Consider the following 15,992-nt stretch of genomic DNA (forward strand, 5'->3'; position numbering starts at 1 on the left):
AGTGCAGTGAATTTTTACATAAATTTAGAAGAGCAGCTTATGCATTTTACACCAAAAAATGTTTTTTAAAAAATTTCTACCTAAAATTAGCCATTAAAATGGAACACTAAATGTAACAGAACACAGAAACTAAACCAGGTGCCACCTCCAGGAAAACCAGATCCCAAATGTAAGTTAACTCTGAAAAGTGGTGGCTAATTTTGATCCTTAAAGATACAATCTTGTGGCCTGGAATTATACTTCTGGATATAAAATATCTGGCAATGAATATTTTTAAATCCCTAAAATTGTAAGAACATTTTTATTATTCCATTCTTGAAAAGTCATTTAATATATCCTCTGAAGACACAAAGTATCACTTAATACATCCTTTGGCAAATCAAATAATTAGGACTTAGAAACAACTAAAATCTGTAACAGACAGGGGTTTTAAAAAGGCATCAGGACTATGCTTTTTAACAAAATTAAGAGATACTTGACAACTAATGTGCCTTTGGAATCACTAAGGCTTAATTATAATACCTTTAGCAATGTTAAGTGTCAACAGTGACTTGCTACAGACACCCAGAGCCCCACAAGGCAGCGCAGTGTGAACTGGGTAGAAGGCCAGCAAGCAGATGCGGGGAAGGCTGCATATTTGGATGGGAGCCAATGTGAAAATCCCATCACCGACTGGTGCTTTACAGGTAAACGTGGGCTTGCTGCGGGGCTACGTACCTGTGTGGGTGCGGATGTGTGCCAGGAAGGCCATGGAATTGCTGCTTCGACACATCTTCCCACAGTACTTGCAAACGTTTCCCTGGTTTTCCTCCCTCTCGCGGTTGATTTGCTCAGTGTCTTCCACTATATACTTATTCACCTCCCGTAGCAATTCCTCATGCTGCCCTTTAATATGCAGAAATAAATTCTGTTCGGAATCAAAGGGCTCTGTACACTTGACACATTTAAAGGTGGCCCCTCCCTCTGGAAGCTCTTCCACACTGGCCTGTTCATTTCTCATGTGACCAGCACTGGCCAAATGCTGATGAAGGTTGCTTTCTGTATAGAATGACTTTCCGCACAGTAAACAATGAAAGTGCTTCTCTTTTGTAGGGTGCTTCATGGCTATGTGAACATTCAGTCCACTAAGTCCATCTGCTAAGAAGCCACAGTCATCACAACGAATTCGCGTGGATTCGCCAAAGGAATTGCCTTCTGCTTTCTTCTTTTTCATGCCCTGAGCACAGTCTTTTAAGGGCAATTCACTAATTCGCACTCCTGTTGCTATCAGACCCTCTTCAGGCTGGTCTATCAATTCACCATCTTCAGGGTTCTTTATCCTTATTATGGAAGAATCAAACCGGCCAAAACTGTACGTGGCCTGCCCTTTATCATCAATGCTAATTATAGTTTCATAAACATCATTACTTTCAGCTGTGCTATCAGAAGCTGGGCTATCCTCTTCCAAAATAATCTCCGCTTCGTGCTGTGAATTGATCAGAATGCCCTTGTCCTCCGGACCAGGATCTTCCTGCACACCTTTCGAATCCTCTGAACCATGTGCACGCCCAGCTTCATCTTGACTCCCGCTCTCGGGGCTTCCCTGCTCTTGTGTTCTCATCCCAGCAGGGGTAGGGCCATCAGCTGGGCGCGCCCCATCAGGGGCTCGGGGACACATGTGTTTGTGAAGGACTTTTCCTCCACCGTCCGCTGTGCTTCCTCCATTGCTCTCACAGGGGATGTTTGGGTCACCTATGTCATTCAACATCTCATGGTTTTTCTTTGCTGTCAAAGCTGAGCTTCCTGAATTTTCATTCTGAAATCTGCCTGGGGAGCCATAATTAGAGGAAATATTAAGGGATACCATCTCTTCAGGTTTCATAACTTTATCCTTGACCAGGGGCTGCTGGAAAGTCTCACAAAAGGAATGGTCTTCACTGAAATTAGACTCTTCCTCAGTCTCAATTTCTACGGAGTCAGGAGCACAGAGTACTTTAGACATATCTAAATTAGTATTCTCATCTAAAATTGAACAATCAGTAGCGGTTCTGGATTTAAAAGTATCAGATGGTTGGTCAGAAATGATTTGGAATTCCCCAGGATTTTGTTGATGCTCCTCTTCGGGTATAATGATGTTTTTGGACATTTCTGCAGAACCTGCTTCTACATTAGAAGAGTGGAGGTAAGACTGCCTTTTCATTTTGTGTTTCTCTGTTGCTGCATGCCTGGTCATCTCTCGACGAGTCACTGCATAGTAATCACATGCCATGCAATAAAACTCAAACTCTTTTGTGTGTTTCCGTTTTACGTGCAGCTCTAGAGAAGCGGAAGAATGAGCATGGAACTCACAGTGTACACATTTAGTGTCACCTGCTCCTGCAGCATCTCTCTGGGAATATGCATCCCCTTGTTGGCGAAGGTCCTCTGGCTCTGGAGACACTTGTTCCTTTTTATCCATAAGATGACTGTTAACTTCCCCATCTGCAGAATGAAATACATTTTCAACTTCAACTGTAACTGAATTTCCATTATCTACTGATGGCTTCTGTAAAATGGAGGAGTCTGACTCAGTTGGCTTGTTAGCATGTTCGTCTGAAACGGTCACTGCTAAACTGGTGGTCTTTTTACCGGCTTCAGGGTTACCCCCTTCAGGGCCAACAATGATATATGAACTTTGTTTTCCATTTGCTTCTATTTCTACTCGTCCTTTATGTTTCTTGGTGGCACAATGACGCTCCATATCTCCCTTGGTTACAGTATAATACTTACACACTTTGCATAAATAACTATATTGATGACTGTGTTTTCGTCTAATGTGAACAGTCAAGTTTGTAATACTAGAGGCTAAAAGACCACAGTGTGAACACGTCCGTGAGATGTTACCTTTAGGTCTCCCTCTCTTTGGAGCAGTGGTCAAAGTTTCATCGTCTTTGGTGCTAACACCAGACTGTGACAGTTCCTTAGGACTCACTATGTTTTTCTCCAGATAGGAATGCTCCTGCAATTGCACACCTCCATGGCCTTCAATCCTTCCGTTTCCGGAAACGTTAAACTCTTCCTTTTTATCATTTGCACCTATACATACCCTTTCAATACATTCTTCAAAGCTTAAGCCAATATTATTTTTCTTAGCATTTTCAAGATGCTTGCTTCTTTTAATGTGTTTCTCCATTCCTTCTTTGCTCAATGAATAAAGATTGCATGCTTTACAAAGAAAGTGATAGTCTTGACCATGCCGAAGCTTTATATGCCTTGTGAGAACAGTGGAAGATCTTGTTTTATAAAAACACTTCTTACACTGAAACTGAGGCTTGCTTGAATGCCTTCCTTCATTTCCATGACTTACCCTGGACTTCATAGGTTCTTCCTGAGCTGTTTTTCCTGACTCATTCATAGAATCCATTGTGTTTTCTGATTCTAAAGTACTTAAAGGTAAATTCTGCAAAACCAAATCATTGCTAAATGATTGAGACATCTTTGGATGAACCAAGGAACTAATATGCTTCTCGGTTGCTTTGTGTTCTTCCATGTCTTTTTCAGACAAGAAGAACAGATTACAAACGGTGCAAAGAAAATCCATACTGTGCTTTTCCTTCATGTGGTCTCTAAGGTTTACTTCATTCAAGGAAACAAATGAACAACAATGACAACTGAGGACAGAAGCAGTTTGCTGATGTTGGTTATTGCACAAATGTTCATCAAAGTCCCTTCTGGACATGCTGGAAAAGTCACAAGTCTGGCAGTAAAATTTCACCTCTCTGGCATGGCACCTTTTCACGTGAATTTCCAAATCTACCCCATTTGTAGCTATTTGCCCACAGTCTGTACAAGTATATAACATCTGAGGGTCAGAAGCTGGCTTCACTGTCAGGGACTCCAACTGTGTGGAACCCAGGAGAGGGGAGTTTCCCAGGTCTTGCTTCACTTCCTGAGTTTCCGAGGTAGTCACACACAGACTCTGCACACTGCTGCTCATGTCTACGTGGGGAGGCACCGGCTCTGCATCATTTGTTTTCATCTGTGCTCTAAAGTGTTTCATATACATCCTCTGAGTTTCATTTGTGCCTCTTTTATTAATTCCTAAAAGATTAAGCCTTTTCTTTGCCTGACCCTTCAAGGTGAAAGTGCTACTTCGTCTACGAAAGCTATTACCCAACACTAGAATATTTCGCTCAGGTCTTGGCCTCGAGGTTGTACTGATAGTATGTACTGTCTGTAGGTTATTTTTGGTAGATTCCGATTTATCTGAGAGACCCTCTGAAGTTACTAAGGCTCCTAGCTTTTTGCTCTGGTTTTCAGGATTTTGAGCTATGCCAAGGGAAGTAACATTATCTTCAACAATCTCTAGTTTTTCTGACAAAGTATTTCTGGATGGCATCATTTCAACAAGGAGTTCACTGCTACTACCACTTTGTTTAGAAATGCTTCCTCTGAAATCTTTAAATTTGGTTCCAACATTTCGCAATCCTTTTGGATCACCATTCTTTGCTAATGGTTTAGAAGTTCTTGGTTTTGCACGAACATTTTTTGCTCCCACGGTACATGGTTTTTTGGGAAAAGGTTGTTTGGTTAAGATCTGTACAAATCCTCCACGAGCAGCAAGATTCTGACGCCGGAGATGTGTTTTGCCAAGATAATGTGCATTCAAGAGGTTTTCTTCCACACACTGAAAGCCACAAAGATCACAAGAAAAGACCTTGAGTGGCCCATGTGTTTGTTTGATATGCATGTGCAGAGCTGAGCTGCTCTCTGCTTTGTGGCTGCACTGGCAGCAGATATGTTCTTTTGACTGTTGCATGTGACATTCAGCATGTTTTTCCAAATCTGAGCAAGAAGAAAACAAATGGCCACATACGCTGCACTTGAGAACTGTATCTACATTTCCAATGGTACAACTAACACTAATTTCTTTCAGGGGGAAAGGAGATTCTCTTTCTGGATCAAGGGAAACCACTTCCTGAGCAGACTTTTTTTCAGTGTCTGTTTTCAGAGAAACAGCATCAACAGTGCTAAAATCGGGAGGTGGGGAGAAAGCGTTTGGGAGACACGTGCCTCCACCCATGCAGTCGTTCAGGAAGGCCTCCTTCACGGCTTCGTCTAACAGGGTACCCACACGTGTGACCGAGCTCTGGGAAGTTTCTAATCCGTGAAAGCCCTGCTCTCTAGTTTTAAGGGGCGCTGCCTCATCTAATTTCATTCGTTTGGAAGCATGTTTACTTCTCTCTTCCTCTACGACGACACTGTCAAAGTTTGATGATTCTGAAAAACCTCTCTTGCTTGTGGAGTTTTCAGAGGAATTTGCTATCACATCGGATACAGGCCCACAGTCTTCACTGTGGGATGAAATACTTTTCAAGTCTTGTGCTTCTCTCTTTATATTTTCATCCTCATCATTCTCAGGTTTATTCTCAATATCCATCGTTAATGAAGTGCGGACGATGTTTCTCCTGTCCAGTGAGGCTCACTGGGCACCCATAACCTGTGAAGTAAACAAACACAGTATGACACCTTGAATGTAACGACACACGTTAGTCTGAAACTGGATTGAAAAATATCACTAAGCCTCAATGAAGTATCTTTTATACTCAGAACAATCTGATCATATGTATAAAGTCCTTTGTGAAAACTATGAACTTAATTTTAGGAAGACCACATCAAGCTACTGTTGACTCAAATCAATACTATTGTACCTTCGGCAGGAAAAACAATTTCTCAACCAACTTGCAGAAAAACTCCCAAGTTTCAATTCTCTATACCAGTCTGCTTCAATTTACTACTTTAAAAGAGACATAAGTTCCCTTTTCCAATTATGTTTCACTCTCACTCTGTAAAACACATTAAAACAAAACCACTGTGATGCAAGTCTGGAAGTTAGGCCTTCCTCTCTTTAGCCTCCCAACAGAAGCCCAAGTCACAGTTTAAAAGAAACATAATTTCAAAACAACTGCTTCATCCTTTTCCCCTAATGCAAAGAGCCTTAACATGATTTTTCTAAATACATCCCAATTAACACAACATGTATAATCTTATCAAATGTCACCATTCATGCTCAAATTCTTCTGCCAATGCAAAGGTACTCATTGTCAATCATTAATTTTCTCATCTAACAGTCATTTTATATTGTCTGAAGGTTAATGGCAAAGGGAAATATCAGTAGTACACTAGAATTAATGGAGTAAATTTTGAGGAAAAAAAGAATTTTATTGAATAAAATGCTTTGAAATCAATAATATTGATTTTATTTTTCATTATACTATTTAATTCAATTAAAACATATCATTTTCCATTTACTTTATACCATGATTGGAATTTTCAGCCAAATGCCATTTGATTTGATGTTAATAAAAAGCCATCAACATATTATGGTCTCAAAGCCAAGGACAACTATATTAACTAGTTTTTCAGTTACACTGACCAATCAAATGAAGCTTGTTGCTTTGGCTCTGCTAACATTAAGGGGAAAAAATATAGATATGATACCAGAAGCATGAACGAGAGAAATATGTAAACTGGACTTCCTCTAAGTTAAAAACTTCAAAAGACACTATGCTTCAAAGGCCACTATCAAGAAAACAGATGTGAAAAGAGAACCCACAAAATGGGAAAAAATTTTTTAAAAACATATCTGTAAGGGAATTGCATCTAGAATACATAAAAACTCTTATAACTCAGTAAGATAAACCAATTTAAAAATGAGCAAAGAATATATGTTTCTCTAAGGAAAATACACAAATGGTCAATAAGCACATGAAAAAATACTCTACATCATTAGTCACTAGAGAAATGCAAATCAAAATCGTAAGGAGATAAGATAGCTATCCTCAAAAAGTCAGATAAAAAAGGTTGGTGAGGATGTGGAGAAACTGGAACCCTCCTAACACTGCTAATAGGAATGTAAAATGGTGCAGCCTCTTTTGGAAAACAACCCACCCATTCTTCAAACCATTAAACGTGGAGCCAGCACATAGCCCAACAATTCTATTCCAGGGTGTATTTGCCCAAGAGAGATGAGATGAGATGAAAACACAGATCCACACAAAAACTTGTACACATATGTTTACAGCAGTATTATCCATAAGAGCCAACAGGTAGAAAAAACCCAAATGTCCACCAATGGATGAATGAACCAAGAAGATGTATATCTGTACAATGGAATATTATTCAGCCATAAGAAGGAATGAAGGACTAATGCATGCCACAATGGACATTAAAAACATTATGCTAAGTGAAAGACCACATATTATATGATTCCTTTTATATGTAATGCCCAGAATAGGGAAATCTATAGATACAGAAAGATTAGTGGTTTCTTTGTGCTGTAGGTAGGGGGGATGAATGGAGGGTAATAGCTAAAGTGGAGGGGGGGGTCTTTTTATTTTATTTTATTTTATTTTATTTGAGACAAGGTCTCTGTCACCAGGGCTAGAGTTAGAGTGCAGTAGCATCATCATCACAGCTTACTGCAGCCTCAAACTCCTAGGCTCAAGCAATCCTCTCTCAGCCTCTGGAGTAGCTGGGACCACACCCAATTAGTTTTTCTAATTCTTTTTTTTTTTGTAGAGAAGGGGTTCCCCTGTGTTGCCCAGGCTAGTCATGAACTACTGACCTAAAGTTTCGAAAACTCTGGTTTGAACAAAAGTTTCTTTACCACAGGATTTCTCAATATATGTGCATTTCCCAACCTTATTTCATTACAGAACTCTTCGTGTATAAAGAATCAAGAGATTGGTATTGCAGAGGACCCTTTAGAAAATGCCCTGTTAGATTAAGCATTCATTTTGCTGTTCAACATTTGCAAGGGAAAAGTAAAAGGAGAGAAGGAAGGAAGAAAGAATCATGCAAAAACCTTCACTTAGTGCCTACAATATGCCAAGTATTCTTGGTTGTAGATGCTGGACATACAGCAAACACCACCATAAAATCTCTGTCCTCCAAGAGCTTACACCATAAGGGATAAGATAATATCTTTTTAAAAATAAATACATTGTCCAATGCAGGGCAGCCACTTCTGGTCAAGATGGAGTCACATGGATTGGATTTACTCTCATGCCTAAAGCAACTAAAAAAAAAGATAAAATTTATGAAGCAACAGCATAAGACAGTAGACACCAGGCACCAAAGGACAGTGATCCATGACAGAAAGAAACTGGGTAAGCCCAGCCTATCGCCTGGAGAAAGCACCCAGGCCACAGCACAGGGAAGGGGAGCTGAGATGAGGGCAGAACAAAGGAAAGGACAGAGGTGAAGGAAAGAGGAGCCTTGAGATCTGCAGAGGACCCCTCCCGAGTATCCCAACCAAGACACAAAGCTCTGCCCTCCCAGCAGAAAGATGCTGAGCCCTTCACAGTCAGGCCCCAGTAATACCAGCCCTCTGCCCCAGCAACCACCATTCAGAATTCTTCCACAGTGGATTTGTTTTGCCAGTTCTAAAGGTTCATATGAAATGGAATCATACAATATGCTTTGTAGGGGAAGCTAGGTCTGGCTCCTTTTGCTCAGCATGATGCTTTTGCTGCATGTGTGGCAGCTAAGTAGTAGTATACCCCATAGATACACCACAAGTGTGTTCCACTGCATAGCTGAGTGGTATACACTGCATAGATACACCACAAGTGTGTTCCACTGCATTGCTGAGTGGTATACACTGCAGAGATACACCACAAGTGTGTTCCACTGCATTGCTGAGTGGTATACACTGCAGAGATACACCACAAGTGTGTTCCGCCGCATTGCTGAGTAGTATACACTGCATAGATACAAACTGTGTTCCATTCATTGCATTGCTGAGTAGTATACACTGCATAGATATACCACAAGTGTGTTCCATTGCATTGCTGAGTAGTATACACTGCAGAGATATACCACAAGGGTGTTCCACTGCATTGCTGAGTAGTAGTAAACTGCAGAGATACACCACAAGTATGTTCTGTTGCATTGCTGAGTAGTCTACACTGCAGAGATACACCACAACTGTGTTCCATTCATTGCATTGCCGAGTAGTATACAGTGCATAGACACACCACAAGTGTGTTCCATTGCATTGCTGAGGAGTATACACTGCAGAGATATACCACAAGGGTGTTCCACTGCATTGCTGAGTAGTAGTAAACTGCAGAGATACACCACAAGTATGTTCTGTTGCATTGCTGAGTAGTCTACACTGCAGAGATACACCACAACTGTGTTCCATTCATTGCATTGCCGAGTAGTATACAGTGCATAGACACACCACAAGTGTGTTCCATTGCATTGCTAAGGAGTATACACTGCAGAGGTACACAAGTGTGTTCCATCCCATTGTCGACTGGTTTTCAAAGTGGCTGTACTGTCTGCATTGCCACCGGCAATGTGTAAGAATTCTGGTTGATCCATGTCCTCACCAACATTGGATCTCAGTCTTCTAAATTTTAGTCATTCTAGTGGGTGTGATGTTTTAATCTGCATTTTCCTGACAATTAGTGATGGTGCTTAATACTTTATGTGCTCTATTAGCCTCTTGCCCACTTCTTAATTTGGTTGTTTATTATTGAACTGCTTATGTATTCTGGATATAAGTCCTTTGTCAGATGTGTTTTATAAATATCTTCTCCCTTTTTGTTTTATTAATAGTGTCTTTGATAAAAAGAAAAATCTTAAATTTTAATAAAATCAATGCTTTTCCCGTTACGGTTATTTATGTGTCTAGTGTATTTTCTCTCTCTCCATGCTAGAATGTAAGAACATGGTTTATTTTATCCTCCCATATATCCTAAGAGCCTAGAACTTTTCCAAGCACTTCTAAGGTACTAGAATGAATGAATGTTTCATTGTGACGTAAGAAATGTCTAATTTTCTGAGTATTTACAGATGAAATAAAAAATGTCTGAGATATGATTCAAAACAGTCCAGGAGAGGAGTACAGTGAAACTATGTGATTATAAAGATTACAGCTAAGTGAAAGGTACATGAGGATTCATTATTCTATCAACTTTTTTATATGTTTGTGTGTGTTTGTATATGTTTGAAAATATCTGATAGAATTTGTTTTAAAACATTTTAATTCTTAGTCTAAAACAGTGTGAACTTCTTTCCTTTCGATGCATCTAACCATTTCTCACTCTGCAAATGCTGCTGCAGCACGCGGCTATATCACCTTCGCTACGGGCACCAGCAAGAGTTTTCATTTGCAGTATACGTAGAGAATACACAAACACTAACTTACTTAGGGAAGACACACACACACACACACACACACACCAGTTTAGAGTGAATGTTCTGCTGAGGGCATCTGACTCATATGTTTTTAGAGACAAAAGAATGACAACCACGTTAATACGCAGAAGCAAAATAATGAGATCCTTTATTATCTTCTATATAATGTCTCCAAAACTTCTAAAACAAAAGGAAAAAATGTTTCTACATTTCTTATTTCACAATTGATTTTTTTTTTTTTGAGAGAGAGAGAGAGAGAGAGAGAGGGAGAGAGAGAGAGAGAAAGGATCTTGCTCTATCACCCAGGCTGGAGTGCAATGGTATGATCATAGCTCACTGCAACCTTGAATCCTGGCCTCAAGAGATCCTTCTGCCTCAGCCCTCTAAGTAGCTGGGACTACAGTTGCATGATACCACGCCCCCTCAGACCCCCAAAGTGCTGGGATTACAAGCATGAGCCACCGTGCCCAGCCTGATTTTTTTAATTAATGAAATAATCCAACATCTCAGTATATCAAGAAATAACAGCATTCAACAAATATATATTGAGTGCCTACCACATGAAAGGAATTGTAGTACTACAAAAGCATTATGTATGGGGACAAGAGTCTACGGGAGCTACAAGATATATAACATTCTAATACAAGGCCATGTATGGTCATGTGTATGATATAAACCGAGATCCACAGCAGTGTAAATGAGCAAGGAATCACACTTCCAAGTAGACTATTTGATTAAGATAGCAAAAATATCATTTGAGCTAAACCTTGAGGAAACTAAAACTGCTGTTTTTCTTTTGTTGAAGGGGCAAACAGGTACAGTTAAACAGCTCAAGGAGAAGGCAGGGACTGGGCAAAGCCATAAAACATGCACAAGAGCATGTAAGAAAATGCAGCAGTCCTGAGGGCCGTGGTATTGGCGCTCTCCCACGGAACACATAACACAGGCAGCTGGTCAACCGGCCCTGACCACAGAAGGCTCTGTATTAAGAGCTGATTCTATCTAGTAGTATCAGTGGGGAGTCACAAGACATACACTGTTTTAATAAGATTAATTTTTCAAGATGCAAGACATACTGAAAGTAGAGAAAGTCTAAAGGCAGAGAGATCTCATTGTAACACAGTCTAAGTTATACAGCCCAGAATTAGCCTGAGGTCAGAAAGTTGGGGTACAGAGTGGTTTCCTGGGTGTCTTAAGTGATCCAAAAGGCATTAAATAGAAATGAGGAAGTTAATACTAATGTAAATTTTTTTAAAAAACTCACCGGAAAAGGTTACTAGAAAAAACATCATATTACCAGTGGAGATGAGAGGGGTCTTTTTTAAAGAATTCAAAAATTAGTCAATTGGGACAATTTAAAGCTTCATTTTTCTGAGGCATATTTTATTCATTCATTTAACAAACACTAACCATGTACCAGAAAATGCCTTGGATTCTCTCAGGGAACAAAGCAAAACAAAAAACAGGCAAGGGACTCTCTGCTAACTCTCAGAGTAAAGCATAACCTTCTTTCCTTCTAAAAGTACCCACACTTGTAATCCAGTGGAGAAATAGTAAAATGAGTCTCAGATTTGTCCCACAGTAAGGTTTCAAGATTGAGAAGACCTAGTAAGTATCTAGAGTAAAACAATGGGATGTATTATCAAACCCAATCTTCTTAAGGCATTATGTTTCCTATACAAATTCATCAATTACCATTCAACACACATCCTCGTTGTGCCACAAAGATTCCCAAATGTGCAACTCCATTTGTAAGTATCTTATCCAAATCTTCATAGAGTTGTTCCTTGACTTAAGAAATAAGTTATAAGTAAACTTTATTGTCTTCATTTTTACCTATAATTGTTAATTCACTCATAAACTGGTATAAAAGAAAGTCCTTGCTCTAACTGCTGTGATTTAAAAAATGTTTCAAGAAAGAAATCAAAATAGTCACATACTTTTTGAGAACAATAATAAAACAAATCAATAGCAGCCTTCTGATGACACCTGGTGGCCACTTCTCACAGGAAGTTTCTTTTGGAGTTTTAAAAAGAAAGCATTTCAGGAAGTATTTGAGAAAAGATAATTTCATATGCTGCTGCACTACAGGCAGCACACATGGCATTTTCCCTTCATTTTCATCCTTTTTGTTCCCCTTCTCACTGATTTCCAATCCCTCGTCTTCATTTCTCTTCGTGCCTTTTCTCCGTTCTAAGGAGTACACCTGCAGCAAGCTTCAGTCATCTCGCTGGGACTGACACTCACAAACCTATCTCACCGCTACGGTGAGGCATGAATCCACCTTCTCCCATCCCACTCCATCCCACCTTCACCCTTCCTAAGCTTACCCAAACTCAGGGTGCAGGTAGAGTGTGCTTAGCACACGTTGTCACCAGGCCCACAGTAACATCACAGCAGGGACACGTGTGTGTCAGGGCACATGTGCACACACAGGCATGTATAAAAGTGCCTAATGGTCTTTTGCTCTCTCTCTTTGGAGAGTTCAAACAAGGATGAACCCCAGAAGTTATTACCACCCTACAGTAAGGATCTCTCCTCCTAGAAAGACACGGTAGGACAAGGAGGCTGCCTACAAGCCTGCTGCGAGCTGCAACGACAATAGCTAAGCAAGACAAGAATACATGGAAATTAGTGGACCACTCATATCTCTTTCCTAATCTGCCATTTCAGCTGGACTTTCTATTGCACATGTCTTACCATTATGCTATTACCTAATTAATAAAGTACCACCAAGTCCATACATAAGGTCTGCTCATGAGAAACTGTAACATTAGTTACGGTTACAAAACACCATGTGCATAATCTAAGTGTAACTAGAGGTGCTGTATTCCACCCCCATACCCCAGTCTTCGCCCAGCAGAAATATCAACTTGTAACAGAGACCACAAAATAAAGTATCTGATCCTACAAAGAAAAAATTACTCTTCCACAAAAATGCTTACATTTGCAAGTTGAATAAACTCTCCCATGACAAGAGTGGGTATTTAAATACCTACAATAGTAGGTATTTAACACCCTAAAAAACTATTAACTAGGTAACACTGGAAGCAATTTTACCACACATGGATATACAGTTGAGTCTGGTTTATTCATAGTAAGACTAGCTCATGAACGCTGAATTATATAGTAGACCCACCTTCCCACTGTCCTGAAAACAGGCTACAATGCATTCCTAACATGTATGTTTGTAAAGTTGTTTACTTCTCTAACCAGGAAAATGCCTGTGGTGGTTTAAAATGAGTCTGCAAATTCTTTTCAAAGGGTGGAGCCCAATTCCCTTCCTCTTGAGTGTGGACTGGACTTAGTGACCTGCTTATAAGGGACAGAAAATGGTGGCTAGGAAGGTCTCCTACCCTGGAGACCAAGTACTAAGAGGCACATGCTTCCTGCCTGCCCTTGCACAGGCTCACTCTGTCCAGCGGATGCCAGACCACGCAGGGAGGACACTTCAGCAGCCTGTCGGGAACTGGGGAACTGGGGCTCCACCAACAGCCAGGGAGCAAGCCCTCTGGGGAGCAGACGCTCCCACCCCAGGATCAGCCTTCAGATGCCAGCAGCCCTGCAAAACCCTGACTGCAGCCACAGGACAGACCTGGAGCCAGAACCCCAGGTAAGACTGAGATGATACATGATTGTCGCTTTAAGCCACCATGTTTTGACAGAATTTGTCACTGAGCAACAGATAACCAATGCAATACTCTTTGCTCTCCTTTCTATCTTGTCAAGAATAGACATGGCTCAAATTCATGCCCCCTTTATAAATATATTTCCTTTCCTATATGCTCCAACTCTTAACAAGAATCTTCTATACAACAGTATTAAAGCACACAGGGGGTCGTCAAGAAACAAAAACTGAAGTGTACTGTTTATATGAAACGCATATTGGGGCAGAATTCCTATCAAACTTATTTTAGAACTTTAATAATATGACATTCACATTTATCTCTCTCCTACTACCAAAATCAGATCTGATGTAGCCTTCAATAAAAACTGATAGAAGAAAATCAAGAATTATTAAAGAGCTAACTAATAAAGAGATGAGGTGGAACGAGTTTTAAATTTAGATTTGTATGGAATAAAGGATGTATCTAACAGTTCCTGAAAAACCTGCTCGTTTTAAATGGAAGCATTCAGGCATGCATGTCCCTAGAATCTACTTAGCATGGGGCCTGCCTCAGAGACAGCAGCAGTATATGCTCCTTCCCAGCTTGGCTCAGAAATTTTAGCAGCCTGCAAGTCCAATACCCCCAACCCTGAGGGGCAGCCCGTGCAGTAAACATGTGGAGCCACAGGGCAGCGGGGCTGAATGAGTCACAGACCTCTGGGCGCCACTTCTGCTACACAATGCGGTCACCTTCACCCAGCAGGACTCAAGCTGAGGAGGTGCAGGGGCCTTTTCTCACAGGACTTGGACATGAGCAAGTCCCACCTCCAAAGTATCCCACCTGCCATGTCCGGCTTGATCCTAAAAAGATCCGTCTCCAGCCAGAGACCAAAGGCATCTTGAAGACAAGCAGGCTAGCACGATGTGCTCCCAAGCCCAAGTGATCAGAGTAAAGTAAAATTCTCACTCATGTCAGAATCGAATATTGTTTCTATTCCGGAGGATACCCATGTTATATCTCAAATAATTAATTCAATTTTGCCTGCAAGTTAAAAATTAAAACATTTGCTTAGTGCTCAAAATTAGAGCTAAAACAATCACTTAAAAAACCATACTGACAGGGATCAAACCACAGTAACCAAAACAGAGTAAGTAAACCATGATCCCTTACATTATCAAAGATTCCCACCTTCCAACACTATTTATGAAGATGCACTAATGGCAATATAAAACAAATCACATGATAAAAAAAAACTGCAAAACTAGTTCAGCAATCTTACCTAGCCATTTACTTTTTTAAAACCTTCCTATACTACAATTACTATTTTCCAAATATAAACTGATCCAATAATAAAATTAATTTTATAACAACCTTTTGTCAACCACTTCTGACAAATATATCAACTTGTAGTCAGAAAGATTTACACAAAAAGTTAAGATGTAATATATCTCCTTTCAAAAAGTATTTTTAAAATCAATGCTTTGTTAGTATTTCCATCTTATTGTTTTATTTTTTAAGATGGGAAATTATTGAAACAGAAAAAAGGGGACAAGAGAAAGGAATAACAATTCTGAATAAAGCAGAAGGTGAAAAAATTCATGCCATTAAAAGCAGACACCTATGAGCGTTTGTATCTTATGCCAGTCGAGAAAGGTTGTTTTATTATCAATGTAACTAATCACAATGAAACCATCTCGTACAACTAAAGACATTATAATGAATTTTCTTTACAGCTACAGAGAAATGGGATTTGCTGTTTCACATCAAATAGAACAGGCTGTATAAATTCTTCTTCCTATTTATTGTAAAATATAATTTCACCTATAAAATCAGTCATGAAATATTAAAACTGAAACAACAGAATTTATATCCTTTACTTAATTTAGTTTAAACGGTCTATTCACTAAAAAAAAAGGGTGGGGGGTTACATGTGATAGAGCCCCTCCTTTCTCATTAAGTGTTTCCATTAGACCCTTTATTTTTAAGAATTTATAAAGCAGCCATAAAAAAAAGCATTCCATGATGAAAGTTAGTATACGTTCCTTAAATTTTCCTTTCGTCTTTTTCAAAAGGCAAGAGAATAGAACACATATGAACACTGAGGAAAGTGAAGAGAATTAGGGGAACTAAAGAAACACATAATATATTTACACTGAAATTTTTAAACACTGATGAAAAAGAACATTAAGCTCCTAGGAAGGAGGCTTTGGCTTT

At 39.7% G+C, this 15,992-nt stretch overlaps 1 protein-coding gene across 3 annotated transcripts in view; it reads right to left on the reverse strand.

Annotated features, from left to right (window-relative positions):
• Positions 1-15,992, reverse strand: part of ZNF407 (zinc finger protein 407) — a 427,820-nt gene that overhangs the window by 389,737 nt on the left and 22,091 nt on the right. For all 3 annotated transcript variants that reach the window (XM_012754490.3, XM_075993793.1, XM_075993792.1), the window contains one exon: positions 718-5,458. In XM_012754490.3, coding sequence (XP_012609944.2) covers positions 718-5,398 — 4,681 coding nt within the window. In that variant the 5' untranslated portion in view covers positions 5,399-5,458. The remainder of the gene's footprint in view (positions 1-717; positions 5,459-15,992) is intronic.

This window comes from Microcebus murinus, chromosome 17 (assembly GCF_040939455.1).
Source record: "Microcebus murinus isolate Inina chromosome 17, M.murinus_Inina_mat1.0, whole genome shotgun sequence".
Lineage (NCBI taxonomy): Eukaryota > Metazoa > Chordata > Mammalia > Primates > Cheirogaleidae > Microcebus > Microcebus murinus.